The following is a 24,873-nucleotide window of genomic DNA, read 5'->3' as shown; positions in this document are numbered from 1 at the left end:
GAGTCCCCGTGTTAGAGGTCAGGCGGTGGTGTTGCCAAGACTCCATTTCGTTATCCCTCTGGAGGCCTTTGCCTGCCCCTTTCCTGAGTGCCCCAGCCTGCAAGTGGCCCGCGGTCCCCCTCCCAACCTGCACACGCTCGGAACGCTGGTGCCCCTTTCCTTTCTCTTGCTGGAGAGAACAGACCTTCCCCGTCTGAGTCAGCTTGGGCTGGCATCGAAGTGTTCACAGGGCACCTGCTTGACGCAGTCCTCGGGGGACCAGGAGGCAGAGGAGTTCAGCCAACGTGAGAGGTGCCCTGGGCTCCGCGGGGACCGGAGAGTGAGCCCCCGCCGCCGCCCCTCCTGGGGAGAGAGCCCCTCACCGCCGGGGCAATTGGGGGGCCTTGCCCCCGGGGTGACCCTGAGCCAGTCCAGCAAGAGCGCTGGGAGGGACTGTGAAATCACATCTGGGGATTCCTGTCCCTTGAAAATTTGCTTCTTCCCGTCAGACAGAGCATCTCAGGGACTCCGGCCGTGGGGTGGGGTGGGCAGACACCCTGCTTGGGTCAGAGCAGAGAGCGGGTAGGGCCAAGGGGCGTCGCCTCTGCTGCGGGTCACTGGGCTTCCCCCAGGGGGTGGGTAGGGGACACCATTAGTTCTGGCGAAGGTCTGCGTGGGCTTCGGGAACCTGATTTTCCAAAGAGCCCTGAAAATGTTAACGTTTAAGGTCACATACACTTGGCAAAATGTGGCTTTCAGTTTGGAAGGGAAAAAGGCATAAAGGGCATTTTGGACACAAAATAGCTCTTTAAAACAGCATTTTGATGAGTTAAGTATAAATAAATCAGAAACACACGGATTTCATTTCCTTTAAAATACCCGCGGGCTCAAACACTAGTGGGAAAAGTGCCTGGCAAACGCGGTTTGGGATTCTGACAAACCCACATATTTTGAAGAGGTTTCTGAAATATTTGTAGCCAGGTCTCCTTGTCCATCCTGCCTTCCGTGAGCACCGGGTGGGCTCCTCCCCGTCTGCCCCTGGCAGCCAGGCGGTCCTGTGTGTGCGCGTCGCACGCGCAGGCACAGGGAGACGGAGCAAGGGAGATGGGGAAAGAGGCGACGCTTTCGGACTTACAGATTTTAACTTTATTTTGACACGGAATGGCCAAAAAAAAACCCAAAAACAAAAAATAATGAGAACCCTACTTGAGGGAGACGAGAAAAGGCTCCATCTAAAATGGGCGCTGGAATGAAGTCAGCGCCGTCTGTCCGCTGCCCAAATATCTGGATTCACCGTGGGAGATTCAGCTCCGCCCCCAGAGTGCTCAGAAGGACAAGCTCCCAGAGCACACACGAGCCTCGGGGACAGCCAGACGTGTGGGCACCGTGCAGTCGCGGACATCAGCCCTCCATCGCTGGCCCTGGTGCTCACGGTGACCTCTTTCCCCTCCGTAGGAACTGAGCGGATTCGGTGAGGCTGGTTTTCCTGTGTCCCTGCCGCGGGGGGGATAGTGACAGCCAGCCTGGACCGTAGGGGTGGCCACTTCCAGGACACGGCTTGGCCTGCGGAGAGTGGGCAGTTTCAAGGACATGTGGTGAAAGCTCAGGAGCCCGGAAGTAGGGCAGGACCACCTTCCTTCCTGTCCAGAACCAGGGAACGGCTGGCTGGTGCGGGGTCCTCTGGGGAACCCCTGGGTACGAGTTTGCCGAGCCTCCTAATAAACAAAATACATACAAATAAAACACGTGCTGTTCAGCATCGCTGACCCAGGAAGAGCCCGGAAGGTCACTCAGATTCACAGAGCCCGCCCAGCAGCTGTCTAAGCTGGTGAGACTTGAGGCATCTGTGGGAAGCATTGCCCTGGGGTCACTCCCAACACAGGGCTCTCTTGCCGAACCTCCCGCGGCCCAGTCACTCAGATGGGACGGCAGCCCGGTTCTTGGGTTGAGTGCGCTGTGCACACGGGCGGCCTGCAGCCTGAAGTTCTTATCTAGAACATCTGGCCCCGGGAAGGCCGTCTTCGCGTCTCCGAACCCGAACTGCTCACTCGGAGACATAAACAGAAACGCTGCCTGCTGAAGGGCCGCCCCGAGCCCTCTTTCCCCACAATGTTCTTTTTGGCATCCGATTAGAAAAAAAAAACTTGCAATCCATACTCAAAGTTGGATTTTTTTGATTTTCTGCAGATTGGGCTCCGAGCATTTAATAACAAGGCTCCTTACTGCTCGGCCTCTAAATTTGTAATAATAAATATTTCCCCTTCCTGATGTAGAAGGCCATGCCAACCTCAGAGAGGAGCTTGGATGCACGAAAGCGCCCACGCCGTGAACCCCAGCGCGCCCTCGCATGGCCGGGTCCCTGTGCGGGACCCCAGGGATCGAGAACGTTCCCTGCTGACACACGAGCACTTCACCTAATTGTACAGCACTGTGCCGATCAAAGGCCAGTGCCTTTCTCTTTAAGACCAAGACGAGACAAAGCCTCAAATTACTAATTACACAAATACAGTGTCTTTTGCTAATTGGATTGGTTAATGTTAGTTAATAAGGCACTTTAAGGATAGGGATGTGGTATGAAAGAGGCAATTCATACGTATAATAATAGGCTAATAACTGTCAGCGATGAATAATCAGCCGCGGCCGCTTGCACCGACCGACCGGCCGCCGGACTCTCTCTCCAGGGCCTCGGCTGACTGTCACAAATCCCTTCGCGGGAGCCAACAGAGTCGCGAGGCCCAGCAGCCGGCAAGGGCTCGGCGGTGCCCATGGACCGCAGCCCCGGGTGGCGGCCGCCTCGGGAGTCCGCCCTGGAAAGAGAAAGTGAAGGCCTGTTATTTCCATTATTTATGAAGGAGCCTCCGGTTAGGTGGTCAGGAACAGGAAACAGAGTCCCGCGTCCTTGTCCTGAGGCCAGAGGCTTGGCTGTTTTACTCAGTGACCCCGGGCAAGCTCCTTGACCTTCACAGGCCCCAGTCAACTCAGCTGGAAAATTGGGTAAAAAGATTGTGGTGTCTTTCAGGCGTGCGCTGCTGAGCAGAGGAGCCCAGAACTCAGGGACGGCAGCATGACCGGCGTCCGCCGCTCACTCTAACAGCCAACACCACAAGGAAGGCAGGACCCAGGTGCCCAAAATTGGACCCTAGAAGCTGGACTCAGGGCCCTACTCTGGGAGCAGCTTGGTGACAGTCAAAGGCCAAACGCCCTCACTGGCCGTGGACAGCGTCGCGCTCGGACTTGGTCTCGGGAGGGGCTCTGTGCACACAGGTGCTGGTCTGTGGTGACTTGTGCCCAGTGGGGGCCGTTTATTCCTCGTCCAGCTCTGTGTTTTGAGCTCTTTGCTACATCCGAGTTTTACAGATTTATTCTATTTATTTATTAAACTTTTTTTCCTTTCGGGAAAATGAGAGAAAAGAGAATCACGGGCCGGGAGGATGCCCCATCCCGGCAAGGCTGGTTCAATCTTTGGGGATGTCTGTCCTCTAAGGAGAGCCTAGGAGAGGCTCTGTCCCCATCCGCACACGCCTGCCGAGGGGACAGGAGCATGGGGTTTCCCGGGAAGGGAAGGAAACCGATGAAGGCCGACAAAGGTGTTTGCTTTCGGAAAGGCAATGTCTCAAGTGTGGAGTGGGGAGAGGACAGAGGACCCCTAGGTTTCCTGCTTTATTCTGCAAGCCCCCACCCACAGGGCTCCATGTTGACCTTGAGCCGTGGGGGCTGGAGCTACGGGGGTCCACGTAGACCCGGGTTTTTTCTCATTAAATACAGTGCCGTATGGTAAAACCTATTTTCCTTCGGATTTTCTCATTTGCAACACTGTCTTTCCTCTTGCTGACCTTACTGTGAGGTTACAGAGTCTTAAGTACGTAACACACAGGATATGTGTTAGCCAACGGCTTGTGCTCCTTGTGAGGCTTCCCATCAACGGCATGCTGCCAGGGGTCACGCTCTGGGGGAGTCAAAATTTATACTCAGTTTCAGGGGTCGGCACTCCCAACCGCCGTGTTTTTCTAGGCTTAACCGTGTTAAGTACACAAATACACCTCAACTAAGATCATTAGGCCAACAAAACAACCCAACCTGGAGGCCATAAGGAGAGAGAACGTTCCGCATCTCCCTGGACTGCTGTCCGTTTCTGTGCCAGAAGGGAACCGAGAAGAGAGGTCATGGCTCAGCCGAGACAAGAGTCCAGGATGGGCAAAAGACCAACTGGAAGAGGGTTTTCATCTTGCTCCCCATCCCAAGGGCTTAGAAGCAGAAGCTGGCCTGAGCAGAGAAGGGCAGGCCAAGTAGAGGCCGGCCAGGTGTCCAAGGGTGAGTGGTGTCCTTGACTAGGAGCCCAGCCACCCACCCAGGACACAGTCCTGCAATGTCTACCGGTTAGACCCTCATCCGTTTACCCCAGCAGTCCAGGGTCCTTGCCAGACGGGAGATCTCAGGTGCACACTTGCTTTCCCTCTCTCCACTCCCTGTCCTCCCTCTCATGGGGTGGGGGACATGCTGGCCCCCCACACCCACCTGGCAGACCTCAGCTCTCTTTCCAGTCTTTGGAAAAAAACAATAAATTATGCAGCCAACCCAAATCCCCCAGCTCCAAGAATAGAGTTTTAAAAATCCAAATGTATCCAAGAAAATTCCTGAAAATGTGGTCAGTGTTTTCCCGAGCCTCTTTTTACCCATGCTTGGGGCTAGAGTCCATGTGTGGACAAGCGCAGGAGATCCTCGAGGGGACAAACGAGACCCGCGGGCGCCCGGCGGTCTTCCCGTGCCCCCTGACGGCCCAGGGAAGCACATCCTCTCTGTGCTCCGCGGTCCCTCCCGAGCTAATGGGGGTCACCTTCCTGAGCACACCCCGCAGACAGATGGTGACCTTGTCACATAAGACCGACAGGCACACACACAGCCAAGGAGCACTGGGGCCCCCCGACCCCCAGCAGGGCTCCCACCCCCCGGGAATCACGTCCAAGCCGCAGGCCACTCTGGCTGTGGCCTCAAGGCTGATCCGAGCGCTTTCTCATCCAGATGCCGCCAGGATCTGTGAGCTCCTGGAGTTGGTTCCTTCCAGTTGCAGGAAAAGCGGGGCTACAGAGAGAGAGGAAGGAAGGAGGTGTGCACACTTTTCCTGAGGCTTTTGACTGCGGCTAGACGCAGGACCCAGGTCAACAGTGGGGTTCAGACCCCGTTCTCAGGACTCAGGGTAGGGAAGGGGCCTTTCTCTTCCTTAGAGCCGTGACATGACCCCGGGACCCGCGCGTGCATGGTGGGGCGAGACGATGCAGGAGCCAGGGCTACCCAGGCGCTTTGGCACACGACACGTATTTCTGAGGCGTCCCTGTGGTCGAGGCGGGACCTGCGGCTGTCTGGGTCCCCGGGTCCCCACCCCACATCATTAAGTGAAATCGCTGGAGGACAGTTTGGGGCACTAAGCTCTGCAGCTGGGGGTCTGCCATGCCGTTCCTGAGGTCCCAGGCGGCTCTCCGGAAGGCGGTTTCGAGGGCGCCCACGAGAATGACATTCCAGATCCCTGAAGTGTCATGCGCACCCTGTGGAGGCCTTTGCGGACCAGGATGTGCCCCCACCCCAATGTCCGGGCCATCCGCCCTGCCCCGGGAAGGGACTCCAGCCCATCACAGGGAAGTCCGGTGGTTGGGGGCAGAAATTCCCGGTGGCGGCTTGAGACTTCCTCCGTGCCCATTCCGAGCACCGTCCCTGCTGAAAAGCAGACAGGGACAAAGCGAAAGAAAGGAACGCGAACAGGGTGGTTTCAAACTGCGTCCGATTTCACACCGTGCTTCCCTGGCGGGAGGCTACAGCTGAGAATGTGCTCCCCGCGGCCCCCGGGCCGGGTGCGGCCGCAGCTGTTCGCAGGATCAGGTGATCTTGGGAACTCTGCCCGCCGGGCTCGCCGGCCACCACTCTCCCACCTGCCTGAAGCGTCTCCCCACGGTGGCCGCAGACCTAGAGCTTCCGTGGTGACAAACTGCCAACAATTCTTCTGGGTGGGGTCTGCCTTAGTGGCTGGGCTCTGGCGCAGAGAGAACGGGCAAAGCTGCCCGGGGACAGTAGAGCCGTCTGTCCATCCAAGCCTCCCGTTCCCACAGAACACTCGCAGGAAGCCTCGTGCCTGCACCCCCGGCTGGCAGCTGGATCGGCTGCTCGAGGACACGGAGACCTCCTACCTCCGTCCTCTGGGCAGCTGTGTCTGCCATGGGCCGGGGGTCGACACGCTTCTTCTCTAAAGGGCCAGAGAGTAAACACTTCAGGCTGTTGGCGCCACATGTGGTCTCTGTCCTATATTCTTCTTTGTTTATTTTTACAACCTGCTCAAAATGCAACTTAGCTGGCAGGCGCTCCCGGAATAGGCCAGGGCCTCCCGAGAAGGTTCTGCATCTGGCGCTACTCCTGGATCACCCGCGGCAGGTTACCGCCGGGGAACTGAGGCGTTACGTCTTTGACAGAACCTTCACCTGTGTTCTCGTTAGAAAGTAAAGGAAGACTGGCCGGACCCCGTCACCGTGCACGTGGTTCTCATCGCTGGGGTTGCCGTGGACAGCGTGGACGCCACTGGCTTGGGGCGTTTGTGCCCATTTCACAGATGAGGGAGTTGGAGCTGTTTGGTTAGGAAGGGCTCCCGGGTCCTGAGATGGGCTGCAGGGCTCAGAGTGGCGCTGAGCCCAGGTTCTCTGCACGCTCCCGCGGCCTCTCCGATGATCTGCAAAGGCACCAAGGGGCGAGGGTGGGGCTCACGCTCCCTGTGAACCAGGAGGCCCCTGAAGGCTTCCAGAAGGCCAGTGGCCTGAGCCCCGGGTCTGCCCCAGTCTGGGAAGTCCTCCAGAAGTCCCCGTGCGCACTTTCGATGCACCTGACCCTGAGCTGGAAACGCAGGAGGCGTGTTGTGGGTGGGGGCCGGCCAAACCTGGCTGGTGCGGCTGCCCCCCAGGGGCGAACCTGGCCTCGGGGTTCCTGGCTTCGGCCGCGGTGGGGTGATGCTGCAGGATTCCGAGGGCTGCCCATTTTTCACAGCGAATCAGCACGGAATTCCCACCCCAGCTGTTGCTGTAATTGGGTCCCATTAGGAAAGTGTGCGGTCGTGTTTGGCGGCTCCCTGCCTCCCCCACCCCCGCCCCCACGCACGGTGGTCCCGAGTTAGCACGGCAGCTGGGACCAAAACCCGGGCACTCGGGGCTCTGCCGTGCTGTCTCCTCCCCTCAGGTGGGAAACGTTCTCCGTGGTCTGGCTCCTGTCCCTCATGGCCCTGCCCTCCCCGCCACTGCCCCCCACCGTGTGTCCAAACGGACCATCTGTGGAGGCCGCGCCTGGCTCAGAGCCAGCAGGCCCCAGGACGCTGTGTGACGCTGCACCGGGGACTCGGGGTCTCTGAGCTCAGCATTCCCAGGGGCAAGGGGGGAGTCCTGGAGGAGTCTCGTGAGTGTGAAATAGGAAGACACCACGCCACCTACCGTGGGGCTAGCGGTTAGTGTCTCCGCGATCGGGGTGGAAACAACTGTGTTTCTGGTTTCACTGACTTGCGCGTGTGTGGAACCCCAAAGTGACAGAGGGTCCGCACATGTTTGCTGAATGAATAAATGGGATAATGAAAGACCACGCTGGTAAGGCCAGAATTTGACAGGGGGAAAGGCCTTCCGTCCCCTAGGCCATTGCCCCAAGAGGAGGGTGACACGCGGTGGCTACAAGTTCACGTTCTGTCCCTCCTCAATCCCCGGAAAGCACTGCCTGCCATTTTTAAGGGAACTAAAATTCAATTCTGCTCTGAAGTGCAGAGCGGTGATCCTGACTCTCCCACTAACTCTCTCACTGATTAAAGGTTACCCTGAACCCCAACAAGAGAGGTGGGAACTCACGGCCCAGGAGGAGCCCGAATCCTGGGGGACACGCGGGGGGAGGGGCAATTTCGGCATATCCTCCCCACCCCCGACCTCGGGTCTTGGGGGTTTCCAGCTTGAGTGTCAGGGCACCCATGGTCTGGAGATCTATGACCCCTTCTTATTCACTTATGATTATTAAGGGTTATCTTAACAAACACGTTATCAATAGGCAGGGTCAAGTTGAAGTGCATTAATATGATTCTGTCAATACCCAGGTTATTTCTATAACTAAAAAGGGCTGAGTGTAAAAGACAAATGTGCACATAGAACCAATAACTGACCCTGTGATTTATGCTCCCCCCGGGACACACCAAGGTGCAAAGCCCACCAGGGTCCGCCCTGGGGTCTCCGAGGCGGCACCCAGCACACTCTCCAGACATGCTTTCAGGAGCAAAGTGAGGGACGGCCAGCCTGTGGGGCTGCTGGGGGGACAAATTTTCCAGACCCTTGTCCGGGGAGCCACCTCTGCTTTGCCATCCGCAGAGCTAGGTAGATTTCAGGAAATGGAGGAAATGAGCACCAAAGCCAAGGTGTACCTTGTGTGCGGCTGACGCTCATGAGGGACAAACAATGTCCCGGGGCTGCCCGGGGACACCGGGCTCTCAGAACATGAAGGAATATTCTGGAGTATCTGGCAAGGCTCTGCGAAGACTGCCCTCTCTCCAGTCTCTGAGTGGCTGCTAAAGAATGGAGACAGGTACCTGTCAGGTTCCCCCCTTTATTTGTCTTGGCAAAGCCCAGAGCCCTCAGCTCTTGGAAGCTCTTACAAATGCTCCCATTAGGTTGCTGGCCCTCCGGCATTTGTGTTAATTTGTCTCGCTGTCCCGGAGCCCTGTCAGACTTCAGGAGTGACCTGGGGACTCGGAGGCTAGGCCTGTGTGTGATGTGGCTGCGTTGCGGTCTCTTCAGGCGTCTTATCCCTAATACAGAGCTGCCTCCTGGGACGGTGGCCTCCTCTGGGTCCAGCCACGATGGCTTTCCTCCTGCACAGTGACCAAACAGAGGGGCTCCTGGGATAGCGGGCTGCTGGCTCTCCGCCCCCGACGGCCCCAGGCAAGGGGATGCCCATTCCCCTGCGGCCTGGGCTGACATACACGGAGAGCCTGGCCTCCTGGTATCAGGGGTTGGGAGGACCGTCTTCACCCCAGAATGGTTCGGATCCACCCAGGGCTCCCCAGTCTGTCCTCCACCAGGCCACAAGACAGCAAAGGTGCTGGACTCTGTGCCCTCCAGGCCTTGGTGTCCGATCCCAGGCACCCGCCCAGGTGCGCAGCCGAGCAAGGTGAGATGTCTGTTCCCACAGCGCACAGGTAGAGGCCCCAAGCACAGGCTCTTAGGGTCGCGGCAGTGGCCACCCCAGCCCCCACGATCACGGAGAACTGCCCTGGGCACAGGGTCTGGGCCGCCCACAGCCAGGATGACCCAGCCCCACGATGACCTCGGCCATCCCCTCCCCACCATGGGGCCGGTGCGGGTGACGGTGCAAGGACAGCATCTCCATGAGCCCTGCAAGGAGGGGCCCGTGTGCACCCACTCACTCACCCTTTCTACTCGGTCCAGGCATCTGCAGTATACAGCTGTGTCTGCTCCACAGTGGGGAGACGACCACAGTGGGGCCTCAGTCCTGCTCTCGCCTTAGGAGGCATCTGATCCAGTGGGAGCAGGCCTACTGGTCAGCAGGGTTAAGAGAGCTTTGAGACGCGCACGTTCCCCTCCAGGCGCGCACGTGGGGCTGGGAAACATTCAGAGATACAGGACGGAAGCCACAGGATGGTGGGTGAGATCACAGGGGTCTCACCAGAACCACCCACTTTCTGCACCAGGTCTCCCCTGTCAGCCCCACCCCCTGGCAGGGCCTGGGACACCGCCCCCCCGATATCCACGGAGCTCCCTCCAGCTCCTGGCTTTTCTCCTCTTGAACCCAGGCCGTCAGAAGGAAGCCCCGGCCGCAGATCCAGGAGCCAACAGCTCTGCAGAACTTTCTCCCCGTTTCCGGGGCGTGTGTGTCCCGTTCCTGGAGCTGGCTACTGCAAGGCTCCTGGACGCACCCATGCTTCCCTTTCTAGCACTAAAAGTTATGGCTTGTCATGAGTCATTGATTGGAAGTGCCACACATCACCCGGCTCTCATGATTTACACGCTCTTCCTCTGGGGACATCAATCTTCCGGAAGCAGGAGGAGGAAGCTGTCCACTGGGGGCCAGGTGCAGTGCTGGGCAGGCCTCTCCTCCGGACCAGGGCCTGTGGAGGCCGTCCTGGGCCCCGCCCTCAGCTCACAGCCTGGCAGAGAAGGGCCTCAGAACCTGGGCCTTGGCTCCTGATGTCCACGTGGAACCGGCGGCCTTCTCCGGCCAGCCCTGTCCCATCGGCTCCCCTCCCTGTGCTCCCTCGCTGTCCTGGACCACCAGCACGTCCTCTCTGTGCCCAGAGCTCAGCCCGGCACAGAACCACAGCCAGGAAACAAGGGCAGGCATCCCTGTGGGCTAGGACCCCAGAGACCTGTCCTGCTCCAAGCTGAGCTGCGTCTGGGTGGTGGGGCCCTGAGATCGGGAGCCACCCAGTGTACTCCTGGCAGGAGCCCCATGTCTGGCCTGGTGGGGAATTCAGAGCCCCGGCTGGAATGGCCCAAGCCCTCCAGAGGCTGGCATGTGCCAAGCTGGGGGTAACCTGCACTGTCTCCTCTCTGGAAAGGGAGATTTGGGGGGTGGTCCAGAGAAACAGGGAATCCTTGCAAACACAGCCCCCAGGGAAGGTGGTCGGGCCAAGACCTGTCCCCAGTTCTGCCCATGTCCCCATGGCATTAGATGCAGGGGGCAAAGCAAAGTCATGACTGGGTCAGGCCAAGCAAGCCACGGCGGTGCCTGCTTGTCTCCTACGATACAGCCCTGGGGAGGCCTGGGCAGGCCGCTGCCCAGACCAGAGGCTGCTGGGAGTGAGAGGCGGGGCCTGTCACCCAGGGGCCTCCCAGCCGCTACCGCCTCCAAGTGGCCTCTGGGATTCTGGGTCACGGACCTGCTGTCCACTCAGGGAGCATTTGCACTGAGGTCAGCTAAGGGGCTGAGCTGTTAACAGGGTGGCTTTGGGGTTGGAAGGGAGTGGGGAGCCCCTGGGTGGGTGGTTTTACCTTTATCTCTGGGTCCCTCATCAGAAAGATACACAGTTGTGGTGGGAACCTTGAGCTGTCTATGTCTGGGTGACCAGGGATCAGAGACCAGGCCAGTCCACCCCTGGGGAGCCTCTGTCTTTCCCTGCCCAGCCCTGCCCTCCCACGGTGCCCCTGTCCCAGAGTCCCTAGTCCCCTTACGGGGCCCGCGGCCTCGGCTCACTTCCCACTGTGCGCCTGCGGAGGGTCACTCTACCTCTCTGAGCTTCTCCTCACCCCCAGAGAGTCGACAGCCCTTCCTAAGAGGCCTGTGCTAAGTTTTAATGTGTTTATGGGAGCCTGCTACCCAGCGTGCCCCATCCATCTGCCCCAGGGAGCATCTGCATCCAGATTCGCCTTTGTCTTCAGAGGCAAATCAAAATGCCCCGCCTGCCCTTGAGGACCCCCGGTGTGGAGCCCCCTTCCCAAGCCTGGTCTCCCCTTCCCATCTTTGGGGTGGGCTCCTCTGTCCGCCCCTACTCACCACTTCCTGCTTCAGGATTCCCCGCTCCCAGAAGGACTTGCATGCCCCCCTCCCCCAGGGTTCTTGGCAGGAGGCCGGGGGGCCTTCCGTTTTCCTAACACCTGGGCCCTTGTTGAGGCCGGTTGTCCGTTTTGTGCATTGCCCCAAAGTAGCTAATCCTGGACCCGGTGCCTTTCGAGATTTTGTTTTCACGTCTCCAAGGCGCCCTTTGTGGGTGGTGTAGACAAAAGGTGTTCATCATGAAATGAGGCCACGAAGTCCTGCCCTCAGGGGACCTCGAGGAGCCTGGACAAAAACCCAGACCCCAGCGAGGAAGAGCTCAGGGGCGGGGATCCATTCATCCCGCTGGAGGGAAGGTGCGGGCGGACGGCCCACGGGCAGGCCGGGGGGTCCAGGCAGCGGGCACGTGCCCACGACGGGGACCCGCCAGTGAAGAGCGTGTTCTCGGCACGTCTGACGGCAGGCAAGCTGTGCCCAGAGATCCTGGGTCTGCGCGAGGCCGCGCTGGCCAGGAACATGGGTCTGAGCCGAGCTTCGGGAGGGGGCCCCTGGGAAAAGCAGGCCGGAGGTGAGTCCAGATAAGGGCTCCCCGCCTGGGTCTCTGGAGGCAGAGTAGCCGGTTTCCTTGGCCAAAAAAAGGGCTGGAAGGTAGGACTCTGCCATTGTCCATGCGGCTTCTTCCTCTTGCTGGACGTCGGGGTGGGTTCTCAGGGCATTGCGTGCAAGCCCCTGGCTGCAGGGTCCCCGGCAGAGGCTGGGGAGAAGCCCCGGGAGGAGATGTGGGCCGGCGGTGTAAACAGCAGCGAGGGACCTGTGTGCCTTTGGGGATGGGCCCTCTGAAGGAGCCTGCGTCCTTTCTCGGGCCGTACTTGACTGTGTAAATATTTTTCTTAGGAGTAAAGAGAGAGCCTGCATTCATGGGCTCGATCTCACTTGAAAGAACTGAGAAGTATCTGTTTAGGCATAAAAGCTGAAAACAGTGTCCAAGGCGCCTTTCAAAAAAAAACCATTTTTGTAGCTCAATCACAGCCAAGCCGATTTTTTTTTTTTAATGCAAAAAATAAATAAATATTACCCCGATCCCAGTTGAGAGCTCGAGAGTTTGTGTCAACACGGCCGGAGCCTTTGCGCTGGGAGCCAGGGCGGCGCTGGTGACAGACCGCCCTTCCCGGTCCCCGGCTCAGGCCCACCCGGGCCGCGGGGGCGCCCTCTCCGGGGAGGGTCCTGGTCGGGAGCGGCGCCATGGGCTGCGTCCCACAGATCTGTTCCTCCAGAGCAGAAGCTGGGATCAGGGACGGGCACTTGGACACAGGCCCCCCGCTCGGTGGCTCCGTGACCTCTGCCTGTTGTTCCAACTCTGGAGCCTCCACTTCCCTCCCGTAAAGCCAGGTGGCAACAGTTGTTGCCAGACGGGGTTGTGGAGAGAGGTGAGGGGCAGGCCACCACGCCGTGGGCGCCACGAGGAGCGCCGGCTGGTCCCCTCACGGCATCACCTCTGCGGCGGCCTCTGGGTCCAGGACCTCAGGGCAGCACGTAGGCCGGGGGGTGTGGTGCTCGCGCAGTAGGCCTTTGACGTGGACAGAAAACCAAGGATGAGAATTGTCCTTTAAAAATCCCGTCTTCCTGGGAAGGGAGGCCCCACAGGTGAGGCTGTGGGCATCCCTGGCCAAGAACTGGATGAGTGTGAAATGTGGCTGTCCCGAGAGTCCTGGTCATTGGCTTATCAGGCCCATTCAGAGGGCTCTGTTCCGTTGGGCAGAAACCCTCCCGAGAGGGCAGGTGACACGACGAAGGGGTCGCCAGCTTCCTCCTTGACCTGTCTGGCCAGGCTGTGTCTCCGGCAGGAGCCCGAGCCCCTGGTCCCCTAGAGGTCATCAGAGGGAGGACAGCGTGGAGAGGGGTCTCGACCCACCACCTGGGCCCCGGCCCGCCCTCCCAGCACAATCCTGGGCCGTGACCCCCACCCACAGCCGCTCCTTCCAGGGGAGGGGTCTGGGAATCAGCTTCAAGCCACTCCAGCCCCAGCCCCGCACCGCTGGGTGGAGAACACCAGCGCCAGCGAAGGAGAAACAGGCTGGAGGGCGTCTGGCTCAAGGGCCAGGACTGGGAGGTCAGTCAGTGAGAGCGCCGGGGGTCGTCTCGGGCCCCAGGCCAGGCGGGAGGCTTCGCCGGCTTCTTTCTGGGTTTGGAGGCCAGGAGGCTGGGGCTCCGTCGGGGCTCCCTCCTGTGGGCATGGTTTCAGATACCTCAATAATGGAGTATTTTGAAGGGAAAGAGGCCTTCTGGGATCCATTTGTGACACCGACCAGAAAGCTCAGCCCCCCTCGGGGGACACGCCAGAACTCCAGAGCTGTGAGTGTGTGAGATGTCTGTGTGTGTGTCTACTCTCGGCTGACTTTCTGGAGAACAGAGGGTATTTATTTTAAGAGTCAAAAAAGATGTTTTGACCAACCCCACTTAGCTCAATCCTGGCACCGAGACCCGGGAGAGAAGAGAAATGCCGGAGGTCAAACCTCCCTTTTTTGGCTAAAATGCTTAATCAAAACACACCTAATACTTCTGCCGGGGTGTGGAGGTGGGGTTGGGAGCAGCCCCTGCTACTGCCAACAGCCGACCAGCCAGCAACGCGCGTGCGGAGGCTCAGCTAGCAAAATAAAGAGGTTTTTCAGCAAAGCGGCAGCCTTGGCGGGAAGGCCTGGGCTGAGAGGCTCCAGGAGGGGTGCGTCCGGTGGGTTCTCACCGTAGGTCAGTGGTGGGTGAACAGCCGATGATGATGAGGGTGCCCGCCAAGATGGGCTGTTAAACAGGGCAGGTAGAGAGAAGCTGCTGGAACGGGACTTCCAGAACCAGACTCAGACCCCCGCTCTGAGAGGGGCAGTCCTGTCTTCGAAGTCCTGCACGGCTTCTTCCCTCTCTGCATGACATGAAGGGGTGGGGGCCTCCTTCGGGTCACCTGTGGTCCTGCAGCTGGGCTTCCGGGCGGCCACACTGCAGCTGGAGGGGGCTGAGGACCCGGCTGGGGAGCGGTGCACAGACCCTGCCCACCCAGCCCTGCTCTGCATGGATGCACTCCAGTCCGTCTGGCCTCTCGCTCCGTGTGCCATGCATAGCAGCCTGACCTCTTAGGGACAGTGTGGTCTGAATGCCTATCTCCATGTCCCCATCTGACCACGGACTCCTGGATGGGTGGCCACCATCTCTGAGCTGGTGCACAGACCTCAAGGGACTCTTCCCAGAATGCGGAGAAGACCCTCGAGACCACATAACAGGTGGATTTCCTGGGATGCTCCATCCCCTTTGGCCACTCTTAGCCTCAGACAAAAGGCAGGGGTTCTGGCCACCCTCAGCCCGAGGCTTGTGGAACATGGCGGGTCTGGACAGAGGACGGCTGTGTAAGGGACAATGAAGCTCTGGGGAGCGAGGTTGCACTCGTGCTGTGCCCCATCTGCAAGGAGTGATGGAGAATGACCAGGCTCTCCTCGGAAAGTCTCTCCTGCTGGTGTTTGACCAAGTGCCTCTGGTTGAACCGGGAGTGGCCCACGCAGGTGCCTCAGACGCTGGTCAGGGAGCTCACGGGACTGAGACTCCCACACTGCGGGCACACAGCCTGTGCCACCTTCAGAGACAGAGGCTGCCATGCGCTGTCTGGAGGCCGGAGCCGCGGGCCCCCAGCTGCCTCTCTCTGCAGGCTAGGCCTCTGCCCTGGACACTCCCCACTGCGGAGCAGCGAGGACAGAAGATCAGGGCCGCCAAAAATCAAAGTGAAACACGGCAGGGATGGCGCACAGGCCAGCAGAGGGGCCGACTGGCAGAGGGAGAGTGGCTCCCACCCTGAGCTCAGGACGGAGCAGGCTGGAGACCAGATGGGTCTGTGTGCGGCCACGGTGCTGACAGGGCCCCTGGATGACCCTCCCGTGGGCTGACGGAGTGGCTTCCTTGTCCTCCCCGGAGCTCTCCATGACCCACTGCCTGGGAGAAGAGAGCTGGGTGTCGGGCCTGAGCTCCCAGCAGCGCACCCTCTTCCTCACCAGGAAGCGGACGGTGCCTCCTTGCTAATGTCCGACCAGAGGGCAGCCAACGCCTGCTTGCAGCCCACGCCCCCGCCTCTGGGCCCAGGATTGGCGTGCGAGGGGGCAGCTGTGAGACGGCGCTGGCCCTGGGAACACCACATTGCTGATGGGGCCTGGGCATCCATCTGCTGCTTGAGGCTCAGCTGCAGCGTGAACCGCAGGAAAGCACCCCAACTTTCTTCCGTACTCCAGGGGAGCCCCAGGGCCACTGTGGGTTGGGGGCGTTCCTTTCACCAGACCCGGGCCCGTGCCCTGGGCTGGAGCCAAACCAGGAGGGATTCCACCCAAAATCGAGCTCAGAGCTTTGCCTTCAGCACAACCTCGGGTGCCTCGGACAGGCCACAGCCCTCCGAGCCTCTGTCCCCTTCCAGACACGGCGGCTCCGGAAGCCTGAAGTCAGCGCTCACACTGCAGGTTAGAAACGTGCACGGGCTCCACGCAGGGGCGGACGCAAGCTGGAGAAGGCCAGCTTGCAAATGGATCCTCAACGAGAGTCCCGTGCTGGCCTTGACACGGGCAGCACGCTTTCCCTGTCTTTGCGGGGCGACCGCACAGTGTCCGCACCTCAGTCCAGAGGGGTCACGGCTCAGGGCTCAGGAGCTCCCAGCAACGGGGACAGGGCTCTCTCCTCCCATGGTCGTGTGCGGTGCCCCGGGCACTACACTCCTCAGGAAGTTAAAGCGCAGTGTTGTCCTTCTGGATCAAGCTGCCCCGTCCATGAGGGGCAGATCCATCCGGTCCCAGGGACCCCATAACCCAAGCATGGACCCCCCCGTGCTGTGTGAGGCTGACAGCGGCCTCCATCCTGCTGGCTGGCCGTGTCTGGGGTGCAGGCCTGGGCAGCCCCTCGCGGGAGGGTGGACCCCATCCCTGGCCTTTGGGCGTTGGTGAGCACAGCCCCTTTCTGGAAGCCACAGCTCAGCTGAGATCCAGGCAGTCGGCCCCACTCTCTCGTCCCCTCTGCCAGTCGACTGAGCCACCGACCAGCGTTCCTGGCTCTGGATTCAGAGTGGAAAGCAGACACACGAAAGCGTAGAAACACAGGCCCTGCTGCTGGCCAGACTCGGCCCCCAGCATCGGGGTTGACCTCCCACGGGCCCCTCCAGCCCGGCCCACGGATGACCTGGCCCCTCGCGGATGCCCCGGGAGGCCTCCGTGGTCTCCGTGGTGCTCACCTTCTCTGACTCATTCCCTTCGTACTTATGACCACCTTCCAAACCACAATTTCAGAATCTATTAGAAGAAACATAAAATCCCCAACTGTTTAGAATTCTCAGCATTTAAAAGTATGACTTATTGTTGTTACAGCTGAGCCGGGCAGACATGCGCCCGGGCCCCTCACCCGGCCTGCGTGGGCATGGCAGGGCACTCTGCACTCCTGGTTTGTAATTTGGAAGAGCGGTACTGTAATTTTAAGGGGAAGGTAAATAAAACCCCCGGATTCGACACCATTTCTCATGTTGTTTTTCAAATATTAGTTTCTATCTCGGTTTCTATTCTTATGGAAACGACGTCACAATTTATATATGTGTCTACGCCCAGCATTTGTGATCCAGAGGGGAAAATCCCATTTATACAGCTAATTTGTCAGTTTGCTTAGCTTAGAAAGCACTCTGGGACCCGTCCCTCAAATGCCGTCCCTCTGGAGTGGAGCTCGGCGGTTTTTAAGAAGAGACGCCAGGCAGGCGAAATTCTACAGCTCTGCAAAGCCAAGCCAAGAAAAGCCCCGAGTCAGAATTGTCGGGTGGGAGAAAGACCCAGAACGGCTGGTCCCTTCTCTCCTCACTAACCGGAGCCCGTGTCGGCGGCAGAGGGAAGGGCCGGAGCTCCTGGCATAGCCGTAGGAGTCCCCCCGCGGCTGGAGGGGCCGGCCATCACTGGTCACCCTAGGGTGCTTCCGTGCCGTGGGCACTGCTGCGTTCTGCCTTCGCCTGATTTCCTTTGAGAAGCTTCCTCCAAAAACCACATCCACTTCCCAGGGGCCTGGGATAAAGAGCAAGTTAGCATGCTGCCCCCTCTGCTCTGCCCCAGGAGAAGCAGCGGAGAGATGGCGTCCAGGCTCAGCCCGCCAGCCCACCTCCGCCCTCCGCCCCTGCCTCCTCCACTGCGGCTCCCTGTGTGGTGAATCGGGCTGCTCAGCCGGACTTTGCCTCCCCAGGTAGACTGCAAGCCCCGTGCGGGCCACACAGTGCCCAACGCGCTCCCGCTCGCCCTGCAGGGCTGCGCGGCTTACAGGCAGGGTTAGAGGGCACAGGGAGAGAGGCCATTGCCCGTCTCAGAATGCCTTCCTGCCCCCCTTGGACAGTTTTTGGTAATATGTGTGGCTTCCCTTAAGGACCAGGGTGAGCTGCTCAGAGCGGCTCCTGCCCCATAAGGAACCAGCTGCCTTCCTGGGGAGCTGGCGTCCGGGAGGGGTCCTTGGCATTCTCAGCAAACGAGGAGACACTGTTGGGATAAAAGACCTGACTTCCCAACAGAGCACTGTCTTGCATGTTGTGGAGAAGCCACGAGGTCTCACCCTTGTCACTTCTGAGAACATCGGATCTGCCCCACGGTTTACAGCCTGAGGACGGCATCTTGTTCGCCAGACACTAACCTCCCCTTTCACAATTGTTTTGCAGCACATGCTGACCGATACAGAAGTGTCGTCCCAGGAGGGCTGCATCCAAAAGGTAGGAGAGCTGGTCCCACGCCTTCTCCCTCGCCGTGGCCCGCGTGCAATCCTGAGCTAGCGTGCGTGTGGCCAGGTCCGTGGCGCGGCCCGCCATTGGTGAGCGATGCGTTGTGTGTGGCGGAGTGCGTGTACAGGACAGGGGTTCTGATGACATTAGGACGGATGCTGGTTTGCACTGTGTCAGCAGGTAGGGGGTCACTGCACGGAACCAACCCTAACTCCTGAGAACCGGGAGAGTCGCCCCCATGGGAATGCTCAGGCCACGCAGACGCAGGAAAATTAAATAAACACAGGTCATGTTTGTTTAACCATCTCCACTGGATACTCACATGAAAAGAATACGGAGAGTGGGGGAAAAACCACAATTGGCTGCCAATTCCACAAAGCCTGTGCTGTACTCAGCCTCCAAAGAGGGCTCGGGCGGGGCGTTGAATAAGCAGCTGATCAGGTGAAAGGAAAAGTGTCCACGTGGGCATTGTTTCCTGCCCTCCTGGCGGGTGACGGAGACTTGCAAACATGAGCTCTACAAGATCCAGAGAGTAAACTAGGCCCCGGAAAAAAAAAAAAAAAACAACAACAATAAATGGAGGGACCCAGAAGCGGTTCATCAGCGCTCAGCGTCCACCCAATCCGGTCACCCACACACATGCACAAACGTAGGACACACGCACACCCACACCCACACTCAACACAGTAGCTGAACCCCTCTTTGGCGTTTTCCATGGAGTTAGGACAGTGCTCTCTCTCGCTGTGCTCGCCTCAAAGCAGCACCCAGGCGAGGCGGAGAGGGGCGCCCGCCGAGGACACCCAGATGGTGTCCCGACACCCGGGCCCTGGGTTGGCTCCCTTTCAGCATTGCGGAATGTATGCTTACAGGGACGGTCAGCCTCTGCTGGGGGAGCCCGAGGTGCATCTCAGGTGTTCCCCGAGCCCGGCCTGATGGTCTGAGCCGAGGACTCTGGGCAGAGCGCTCCTTAAGGAGGGGACCTGCCCCTTCTCACTGGGTCCAACCCCACAAATACTGATTTTGGAGAAAACCCTGCGAAGAGAGGCATTTTCTGACCCTGCAGTGACTTCCTGAAGGAGCTCTGGCCAGGGTTGATCTTTTAGCTCATTCTCGCCCATAACCCACGGTCTGCATCTGGCTGGTTCCCCGCCCTTCCCAGCCCCGCTGCCCAGGGCAGCCTAAGCCTTTCTTCCGTAAAACACGACATCCCTCCCAACAGCCCCCTTTCCCTCCTCCTGCCTCTGGGAACAAACTCGGACTTCCCTAAAGGATGTAGGTAGCAAGAGATTTCAAATAGCTTTCCCATAGTTCAAAGAATCGAAGTCTTTCCTCTCCCCCCGAGAAAGGCCCCGCAGTCAAGTCCAGTGTCCTAACCTCTAGAGAGAACACGGAATCTTCATTTTTCTCACTATGAACAAGCAGCTGAGCAGGTGACGCAGGTGGGACTTGCCCCGACGGTGGGGTGAACTGGTGGGAGGTTAGAGGTGACACATTTATGGTGGGACGGACACTCGGTTGTCCGGTGTGGATACAAGGGTTGAGGCAGAAGCCAAAAAAGTTAAGTCTAAATGTGAAGATGGTGAGGAGGCCGGGGCTGGATGCTTTTGAGCCATGACGAGATGTGCCCGGGGAGAACCCCAGTCAGCACGTCCGCTCTGCTCCCGGAGCACCACGGCCCCGACGGGCCTTTTCCTTTTCTAAACCGTCAGCCCATCAGGCCCTGGCTGACCCGGTCAGAGGGCTTTCCTGAGAGCTGCTCGGGGGATGGGTGGACAGTGCCACGCCGACAGAGACCTGCTGGCATTGCTTGGCCCAGGCATCCCCTCAAACACAAAAGCTTGTAAGGCCTGGCGGAGCGGTCTGAGGTTCCCTCTCTGCACAGAATCAGAACTGACCCGATGCCCACGGCAGCTGGACACTCAGGGGGCCCTGGCGCCAGAGCAAAGGGGGCCTCGGCGGCCGGCCGGCCATTTGGAAAGAGGCCTCCTGACTCCCAGCCGGGCACCTCTGCCTCCTACCACCCCGCAGGCCCCTGTTGCAGGGGGAGGCTGCAGGCCGCAAGGGGGCTCCTCCCTCCTCCTCACGCACACCCCTCCCCACACCGAGAGCCACCGCACAGCACTCAGCCGTCCACTGAATTCTGGGATTTTTCCGGCCTCGTGCTGAACTTAGACATTATCAGCATTTGGGGCATTCAGCGTGACGAGACGGATGCCCAGGGTCAGGTTGGTGAGATGATCAAAACCTAACCCTGGTGCTTTGCTCTGGAGCCATCGGGTGAGGGTTCCATGCCCAGACAACCCGGGAGGGACGCAGGGAGGGAGGCGCAAAAATGCAAAGCCAAATGGGTTCATGCCCGGAGGCCGGAAAATGAGTAAATGTTCATTTGACCTTCCTTCCAAAAAGCAGGTCCCACCTTACCAATGTCTGTGTTACTTACAGCTGTGGAGGTCTATGCGCGCGCGCACACACATTACAGGCTATGACCACACATGCCTCAGCGTGCTGTTTTAAGGACACATTGAGTGAATTCCTCGGCAAGAGGATGTAGACCCCATTTATCAGTTCTGTGGTTTGGGAGTTTTGCGTCTGGCTGAGCTGGGCCTCTCCTCCCCCACACGTTTGGGAGCCTTACAATACTGTGGGCAATTGCCAGGGGGCCATGGGTAGGTCAGTTGACATCTCCAGCTCATCATTCCGTTTTGAGGATGATGATACGTCCGGTTCTTTATGTGCATCAGTGAAGTGCAACAAAAGTAATTAATGCAATCAGTGGTTTGACACAGGTGCAGAAAATGTGATATTTTGTGGGGAAGTCCCGGTTATAAATTCTAAGCATTAGCAAGCCAGGTTGCTGGAAGCGCCGTGGAATCCCTCTGTCAGGGCGCAGACAGGAGAGTAGGCCCTGGCCCACGGAGGTGGGCTGTGCCCACACTCGCAGCGGAGGTGGGATTCGAACCCAGGGGCGGGCGACTGTGCCTGCGATGCAGGGCGGGGCTCCCGTGGGAGTGACAGCGGCCACAGCCTGTGAGCCGCGCCAGGCTCGGCCCCGCCCCTCAGGTCCCGGGATGCGCATCCCCGCCGCGGTGCCCCACCGTGAAGGGGGGGTGTCGCCTGCATCCCTCCGCTCCGACACCCGCGTGCTCTGCGTCCCCCGCAGTCCCGCACCCCCCTCCGTCCCCTGCGCCCGCGTTCTTCCACCGCCCACGGCCCCCCGCGCAGCCAGCGAGGCGCGCAGCCCAGAGCTTTGGTGCTGGTGAGACTGGGACCCGTGCTCTCCGCCGCCGTCCGGCGCTCTCGCCATCCCGGCAACCGCCCGGCGCCCTCGCCATCCGCGCAACCGCCCGGGTGTGCGCTCTGGGCGCGGAGCCCCTGATGCCTGCGAAGTCACTTTGACTGCGGGTCTGCAGGTCGGGCTTCGTGGCCTCTTCCAGCCTCGGCGCCCGGACCTCTGGGACTGCTCCCTCCGACGGACTCTATTTCGTCTCTGTTTACTTAGAGGGAAGGCCCGGGGCTCCTGCAGAGCAAACATCTGCGGGAGATAATCTAGCGAGTTGTCCATCCATCACTCGGGTCGCCCGGCTCCCTGGAGAGCCCGCTGGAGCCTGTAATAAAAAGGCCCAGCGAAGAGGCTTTGGGGACGAATAAAGAGCCGTGTTAAGGGCCCGCTGAAAATGGATGGAAGACATTATTAAGGCTCAATGGCCGTCTTATCAAAATCCAATAGGATAGACATTTGGCAAAAGGCTTAAATTTATTCTTTGACTTTCTGGAGGGCTTGAATTTATCCGTTAACAAGAGTGTAGTCCACCCGGGGAGATGGTATCAGCTAAAAGAATTTTGATTTAATCTCTCTGGTGATATGAAAAGGGGACACGCAAGCCCCCGGCCGCCTTCCCTTTGTCCCACTTTATCTTGTTTTCTTTGACCATCTTGAAAAGGAAGGACGTGTTAATACGGTACAACTGGGGGGAAAGGCAAACAAAAGGAAGTGACCTTTTCCTTTTTTTATTTTTATTTTTTCTTCTCCTCCCCTCCTCTGTCTGCCCCCACCCCACCAAAACTCAGGAATTTGCATCAGTAGGGCCAGGACTGGAAGGAGAAAGGTGCCACCCAGCCGGCGCTCTGGGGGGCAGGGGGCCGAGGGGTGCACGAGGAGTCCGAAGGAAAGAAAGCTAATGAAGTCCGGTGCTGGAAGAGGGAGCACAATGGCTTCATAAATCTCTCCCCCATCATTACGTGCAAAATGCTACAGGTCATAAAAGCCATCTGATAGCCCAGCCTGGCACTGTCCACAGAGGGTGATTGATTGATAATCATTATAATTTGTGAAATGATTATTTGGATGTTAGGACCGTGGTCTGCACCCCTGGGCTGTTGTGTGTGCATGTGATCCATAGCCTGGCCGCAGTGAGATGCCTCTGCTCTCCGGGGTCCCTCCCGGGGGGTGGGGGTGGGGGTGCTGGGTGCTGGGGGCCAGGGAAGGCTGGCCAGGGAGTCCAGGAAGACAACTCTTCAAGCTGCAAGAAGGTGGGAGTGGAGACCACAGGCAGCTGCTAAGTGTGTTTCGTGCCCGCACACCCCAAGGTTAAGCCAGGCTGTGATTCCGGCATTTGGCGGGCCTGGGTCCTGGCCTGGCCAGGCCGTGGAAGTTCAGCACAGTGCCGCATAGCCAGGTCCTGCTGTGCAGTGCTGCGTTCTGGGGTCTGTGGCTCTGGCATTGCCCTGGAGGTGGCTGGGGGCCCCGGGGAGGGTGGTGGAGAGACAACCGATGTGGCTGGACCTCTTAAGAAGGGGAGGTCCAAAAATGCAGAAGCCCCAGCAAGACGTGCTGGTGGGCACACGCGGGGTTCCCGCTGGTCTTAGTCGGGCAGGAGGCTTCACCGGGTCCTTCTCATGCTTTGCCTGTGCCAGGGAGGATGGTTTCAGCAGTCTTTTTCCTTTTTCCTCTTCCCCTCCCAACCAGCAACACGCAGGTACCACCAATACCCTATAACTCACCCTCATTTTACCTGCAAAGACGCTTTATTACCCCCCCGAAAAATCACACCGGAGACCCCAGCCCTCAGAACCCTGCAATCACAATTAATAATTTGCATGTGGGATCGGTTATGTCTTTATGAAATCAAAGTGTGTTTAGCTGCCACGGAGACAGCCCCGAGTTGATTTTGATAATCTGGGGCTGAATAGACTTGCTCGGATGCAGTAAGCCCCGGACAAAAGGCTGGGCAGTGGCTGAAAGCCCTCTGACGGCACGTCTCCCTCTCCTTTGTTCGGGGGCTGCTGATAAAAGAACCAGGAGTCCATTAATTCAGTGAATGAACATATAGTAAAGTCAGTGCCTCTTGAGAACAATAATGTTGAGGTCAGCTTCGGTTGCCATGGAAACTAAGTACTCCTAAGAAGTTTGCATCCCTGATTTTGCTGAATCAAAGGCTGCAAAGCGGAGAGGTGTAGGGGGCCGCGACCAGAAAGTTGGAGAGTGCCGCCTCCGCTGGTCCCCTTCCCGAGAAGGTGCAGGCCTCAGCCCCAGGGCTCAGGGCCCAGCGCCCGCCCGGCCTCGAGTCCGGCTTCTGGCCTCCCCGCCCGCCCCTCCCAGGAGGCCTCTGATTTCACAACTGTGACGCTTATCTGAAGAGGCCGCTTAGGTGTGACTTTGGTGGCTCCAGTCCCCTGGGGCAGAAAGTCAGGCCCAAGGGAGGGGCCACAGCCTGGAGGCTCGCCGCTGCGGAGGGCGGACTCTGACCTCTGGCCACCTTGAAGCACCTGAACTTGTCCCTGGGGGGGGGGGCAGGCAGTGGCCCTGGGGCCCCTTCCCGCCCTGATAAGGGTGATTAATGGGCCAATAGTGGCGGTGACGAGGAGCTACGGGGCAGCTGCAGGCTGGGGGAACGACATTATAAACGTAAACTTTTTGCATTTTCAGGCCCCTAAATTGAGTTGTTTCCACTCCCCCCCCCCCCCCCCCCCCCGCCCTCGTCCCATCCTGAGGATCTCCGAAACCAGCTTAAAGGGTCAGATCAGCTGGGCCGGGTGCAGATGGTTTATCACCTGCCTGCCGGGGGAGCTGTGAGTCCAGTAGGCCGGCTCTGGGCCTGGGGGTGCTGGGCGTGTGGCGGCTGCCAGCAGGCCGTGGAGGGCACGCTGCTCCCACAGACCCACCTAAGCCCGAGAGCCACACCTGGGGGGCGGGGACAGAGAGTTTAATTTCTCCTCTTTTTTTTGCAACTGAGAAAGCAATGAGCTGACTTTTCTTTCTCTCCCTGGAGCACCTCCTGAGACTCAGCCCCTGAAAGGCTTCTGGGCTGCAGTTTGGGGTCCCGGTGGAGGGAGCGTGGAGGCCCCCTCGGGGTCCACCAGCAGCCACGGGCAGGGCTTGTGAGAGCAGGTGACTTGGGGGCCCTCTCTGGGGTCAGGCCCCTCCCCCCAGCCGCCCTGCTGACACTTTCTGCCCAAACTTAAATCTCAAAGGCAGAGAAAACATCACCAATTTCATAGGACAGACTCAGAAGTGGAAAACACGCCTTACCCCGGAAGGTAAACAAAGGAACTTCTCCTTTTGGCTGGAGACCCGGGGAGGCTGGGCCGGGTCCAGTGCCCCTCCCGGCCCACCCGAACCCTCTAAACCTGGTTCT

The 24,873-nt window shown here is 59.2% G+C and overlaps 1 protein-coding gene across 1 annotated transcript in view; it reads left to right on the top strand.

Annotated features, from left to right (window-relative positions):
* The window catches only part of PRDM16 (PR/SET domain 16), a 209,207-nt gene that overhangs the window by 32,633 nt on the left and 151,701 nt on the right, over positions 1 to 24,873 (top strand). Inside the window, exons 3-4 of the mRNA XM_028108298.2 lie at positions 18,179 to 18,229; positions 18,416 to 18,418. Coding sequence (XP_027964099.1) covers positions 18,179 to 18,229; positions 18,416 to 18,418 — 54 coding nt within the window. The remainder of the gene's footprint in view (positions 1 to 18,178; positions 18,230 to 18,415; positions 18,419 to 24,873) is intronic.

This window comes from Eumetopias jubatus, unplaced genomic scaffold (assembly GCF_037043125.1).
Source record: "Eumetopias jubatus isolate StellerSeaLion01/CBP00866 unplaced genomic scaffold, mEumJub1_p1.0 scaffold_4, whole genome shotgun sequence".
In the NCBI taxonomy this organism is placed as follows: Eukaryota; Metazoa; Chordata; class Mammalia; order Carnivora; family Otariidae; genus Eumetopias; species Eumetopias jubatus.
This window is presented reverse-complemented; position numbering and strand designations above follow the sequence as displayed.